The sequence below is a fragment of the Calypte anna genome, chromosome Z (genome assembly GCF_003957555.1).
Source record: "Calypte anna isolate BGI_N300 chromosome Z, bCalAnn1_v1.p, whole genome shotgun sequence".
In the NCBI taxonomy this organism is placed as follows: Eukaryota; Metazoa; Chordata; class Aves; order Apodiformes; family Trochilidae; genus Calypte; species Calypte anna.
This window is the reverse complement of record NC_044274.1, coordinates 18,533,756-18,539,010: the sequence shown is the minus strand read 5'-3', so window position 1 is coordinate 18,539,010 and position 5,255 is coordinate 18,533,756. Positions and strand designations below refer to the sequence as shown.

Genomic DNA, 5,255 nt, shown 5'->3' with positions numbered 1-5,255 from the left:
TAGGGACAAACATTGTGTATTTAATTTGTTTTGTTAGAAAACATTACATTCCTGACTTCTGCTCTATTAAAAAAATAACATAATTGCACATGATACAAATTTGAAATCAGACCTTATTCTTCATTTCCTGTACAAATTCTTTTCAACTTTTAGTACAAATGATAAATAAAATGTGAGAATTTGGCCATTGACTTTCATAAAGTCAATTGATTAAAATATCTTCAAGTCTAACCAACCATGATATAAATTTTTCTAATGAACAGACGTGGAGAATACAAGTTTAGGGTTTTCATTTTAGCAAACTCTCTGGCTTCAGCTCTTGCGAGCCTGTGTTTTCTTCATCAGATTTTTCTCATATTCTTAAAATGTTATTTGTATTCAGTTCCATTTGAATATGTTTTTGATTTGTCCAAACAGCAGATGGCTGTCCTAAAGAGTCTGTATTTAACTTGGCACTTTCCAGTCCACATTCCTTTACTATTCATAGCACAGCAGTCATACTCAGCCACAGTACACATAAAAGGAGGCAGTTCAACTTGCAGCTGCACATCTCCTCAAATGTATATAAAAATCGGCTTACAGCATATTTTTTTTTTAAATTTTGTGAAGACCAGATACTAGGTAGAGTGGGTGGATTTATTTTTTTCATCTCTACCACTCTGATGAAATGAGATAAATTGAGACAAAAATTAAAGCAGTGTCTGTAGTAAGGAACTCCCACACTCAAAATGAGATTCGTGTAAAGCCCATGTTGGTGCAGGGGGAGGGACACTACACACAGGCAGAAAAATTTGCTCTATAAGGCACAAACTGACAAGAAACAAGAATAAAATATTAATCTGACTGAAAAACATGACTACCTAAAATGTGTAAGAATGAAGGCTTTTGTGCTAGTTATGCCTTGATGATGGGGCTTCACAAGCAAGAATTTTATCCTTTTGAGTATAAACAGTTTTTTCTTCAATTGCTCATAGCAGAATATGTTAAATAAGACCAATTTTTAGAATGTCTTTGGAAGTTTTCTTTCAAATTAATTTATCTTTGACAGAAAATATAATTTCTTCCTAGTCTTTCAAGCAAATATAGTAATTGCTTTTTTTTCCCTTTCTTATAATGTCAAACATGCAACACACTTCTAGAATTAATCTCTCAAGTGTTTTTTGTATACAAGGTTGAACTGTAGAAATATTTTTTGTTTGTTTTTTTTTTTCCTTGATAGTATCCTTTAATTTGTGTGCTTTTCTAGAGCTTAAGGAAGAAGTAGTACATTTCAAAAGTTAGAAAACAGAATTTTTGGTAAGTAAATTGAATTTCTGTAACACTCACAACCTGTCTATTGCTTCTGTAATGATTATGACTATGTGTGACAAATTATTATTCCTCAGAAATACAGCTTGTCCTACTGATCTGATAAATGTGCTTTATTTTCAATACATTATCAAATATATGGTTTTTTTTTTTCTCTTTTTTGACCAAATTTTCTACCATTCAAGAAACCCAACACATGTATCTGGAGGCAGGCAGTCTAACATTTCACATCAAACGGTCAACTCAGTATACTGAAAAACATACACAGATTTTACTTTACTGTAATAGAAATACAGCCACATGCTTAGTACACTATAGCATTGCTTGAGTTAGATTATTTTGTTATATTAAGAATGGTTTCAGCTCACCAATAAACTAAAGACAAGAGCCTAATTCTTTCCCACCGAGTTCTTCATTTCAACAACCAAAATCCCATCATGGCAGAAAAGCGCAGACAAGTCTTTGTTCCCCACTCCACTGGGTAATTTGTATTGTCTGGTAAAGCTTCTGGATATGAAACCGTGTTCATCCATCCTGGGCCCATGCTGAGCTTTGATCAGGAGCCAGCCTTCAAAGGTCTGAATAATGATATCTTCAGGGCGGAACTGCACAACATCCAACAAAACCTGAAAGCTTTTGTTTTCCTCCTGGTCACCTTTCCCAGCCTCAGCTGTACTTCCCACAGCACAACTTCTCTTGCTCAGGGCAGCTGTAGAAGGGCCTGGCAAAGCGTATAAAGAGTGATCCAATTTTTGTTCTTCCAGTTCTTGGACAGCAAACTGCTCTTGATAGCGTACAGGAGTTTCCACACAGTGTCTTATAATGCCTTCTGCCATTGCTGAGGCAGGAGGATAAGCTGCTGCTCCTGGGTCACTTTGGAGAAGCTGCAAAGTCAGAGCAAACTCTTCCGAGTTGAATGTCTTATGCACAGATTAGCTTACCAGCTGATGTTGCTGATCACTTTTAGCACAGGCAGAGCTTAGCATTTAACAGGCCATGCTGTGTTCCAGTGCTGGGAGGCTTGTTTCATCTTTCATCCACTGACAATGCTGCACTATTTATAGTGTGGGAGTTTTGAGTGGCTTCAACATGTGCACAGGTTTCATGTGTAAGTAGCAAACCAAGATTTTATTGCATGTTTGATTATTGCAGGATTGTGCTATTTGTCATTGTAAGCAATCAGCAGACAAATAATGTGGAAGTTGCTTTGATTAAAACTGAAATTTAACAGCTCTGGTTTTTCAAGGGATACATGGCAGTTGATACAAACTATTTTTTCTGACTGAAACAAGAAGCTACTGAGGGAAGAGACTTAATTAGCTTGAATGTAAGAACAGAACATATTTCCAGTGTTATATAACTGTATATAGTTATACATTTCTTTAATAACAATAAAGTTATCATATACATTAGACGTTGTTGCAGAAAGTAGTACTCTGGTGAAATACAGGCACAGTTAACCATGGTATTGGTTAGAGGAGGTTGGAGGAGGGAGCCATAAGCCAAAGAAGATAATTTTCTCTCCTGTCAACTGTCCTCCAGAAATCATTAAAAATGCAATTCTGAATGTATGGCTTGCTAAAATAGTGGCAAAGATAACCTGGAGCATTGCCTGTTATCTGCTCAGCAGCTGTTTTATTTTGCTAGCCAACGATTCACTTGACAGGGAAACTTTAACCCTGAACTGAGGCAGTATGGCTGGTTGATTGTGACATTATGCTTTTAGGGGTTGCTGAAAACTATTGCTGCCTCTACTGAATTCTGTATTGATATCCCGTCTTATATGACTTCAGTTTTGCACTTCATTAATAAATGTACTGTACAGGAATGACATATTCCTTTATTTTTTTATTTTATTTTAATTATTCCCATCTTCTCTGGATAAAGGTAAACTTGCCTATGCGTGCACTTTAAATGAAAACAAAAACCACCAGCCCTGAGCAGCTCACTGTGGAACAGTTATACCTATTCCCAGAAACAGTTGTGTTAGTCTTTCAAGTGCCTATGTTAAGCACACTTGGAACTTTCTTTCCAATTTAATTAGAATGAAAGATGTCTTGAATATCCTTTAAGTTCATGTCATGTGCATAGATCTACAGAGGTTTATAGGATCTACTATAGGAATAGGAGAGATACTGATACTATGAAGCTGTGTAGCCTCTTTCTGCTGTCCCAGCCTGCTCTTTTTTCATGACAGTCCTCTTTTCTCTGCTCACCACCTCAGGGCTCAGAAATTCACATCTCTTTCCTACCTCTGTTGCTATCACAGTGTGTCAACTGGAAAAAGGAAATACCCTTCCGATGAAAACATCCCAAAAATTTAGAGTATGTTTTCAGGCTTTCAAATTTAAATAGGGATGTGATGGTGCAATACTGAGGAACTTTTGATGCTTACACTAAACTCTTCAGATATCTACAGAATGCTTCAGTCCAGCAATGCATTGTAAAACGATTACTGAGATAATTTTAAACCTTCAGAGCGGTTCCAGCAGGAGCAGGATCAGGATCGATGTCTTTCAGTAATGGCTGTAGCAGCACCTTGGTGCCTCAGGTTTTCTTTCAGTGTTAATCTGTGCAGACAGAGGCAATCTGTGCAGACAGAGGCCTTGCCCCATGCTGAACAGGTACTGAAGAAGTATTTCAGAGCTGTTTGCAAAACTTTAGTAAGGTGATTAGTTATCATGGCCTTGCTCTTGTCAGTCCATGCTGTCTTTTGCTGATCACACGTGTGTATGGTCTCAATATCTTTTCCGGAATTCTAAAGGAAAAGAATAGGATTTCCAAGGTCCTTTCCAGCCACCATTCTATGACTATGATCTCAGGTGGCAATTTGCAGCAGTTGGCTCGGAGTTACCCGAGGCGGCCGAGGCGGTGCCATCCATGGATCACACCGACATCTCGTGGTGAGGGACGAAAATAGCTGCGGAGAGACAGTCACAAGCTGAGTGCCCAGACCAGGTATCATTACCCATCTGTGGGTACCCATGGGAAGACAAATCAAAGCAAAAAAGCTGCAAGAGTTTTACTTACAACAGACTATTATTTCAAGCAATATTAAGGGATTTTTTTTTTCATATTACTTTAGAGGGAGGGGAGGAATAAATACTTGATTCATATTGAACTCATGACAGAAAGTAGGCATCCTGTTACAGCTGTGTTGTAAATTGCAAAACTTTAAGGTGCAAAAATGCATAACACATTCCTGATGTATTTACTAAAAAAATACATGTGCATTCTTCTTCACAAAACTTAAAAAAAAATGTAGGTTGCTTGCCGCAATCCTCTGCATGCTTGATTTCCCAAGGAAAAATATGTATTTCAAATACAATTGGACTTCAGTAAGTACTGAAAGGACAAAACCCAAAAGGACTGGCAGGGTTAAACGACCAAGAACTCTCTAGCAAAAGCTAGCAGGCTAAATTCAAATGAGAGAGATGTAATCACTCAGGTGAATTCAAGCAGAGCAATGCACACTTATCATCAAAGGATATGCTATTACTTCAGATTTTGCAATACTTAAGAAACTTGAGTAAGAGTAGGACTTAGAGGGTTTTGCAGGTTCTGCCTTTGTTTACATGATATGGGAGTTTAAGCTTTGTGGTGGTACCAAAGACCAAGATAATAAAATTAAATATATGTGGGAACGGAACATGGTATGACACACAAGCTAGATGGTGAGGAATTATTTTCACATGGTATTTCATATATTTTTATAGAGTGAGAAAACTATCATTACTTGCTGGTGCCACTTTGAGTCCATTGCTTCTTAGAGCTGTGAGCTCTCCTGTAGCTGGCTCATGTTGTCTCATGTTGCTCAGCTGTCACCCAGCACTCCCAGGCAGGCCCCTCTCTGCTGGGCTGCTCTCCAGCCACTCTTCCCCCAGGCTGTAGCTCTGCATGGGGCTATAGTGCCCAAAGTGTAGGACCTGGCACTTGGTCTTGTTGAA

General features: G+C 38.1%; 1 protein-coding gene across 1 annotated transcript; it reads right to left on the bottom strand.

Annotated features, from left to right (window-relative positions):
* On the bottom strand, positions 1-2,295 carry HSPB3 (heat shock protein family B (small) member 3). Its single transcript, XM_030466997.1, has one exon. The coding sequence runs from the start codon at positions 2,142-2,144 to the stop codon at positions 1,698-1,700; it is 447 nt and encodes a 148-aa protein (XP_030322857.1). The 5' UTR covers positions 2,145-2,295; the 3' UTR covers positions 1-1,697.
* Positions 2,296-5,255: the final 2,960 nt, after the last annotated feature.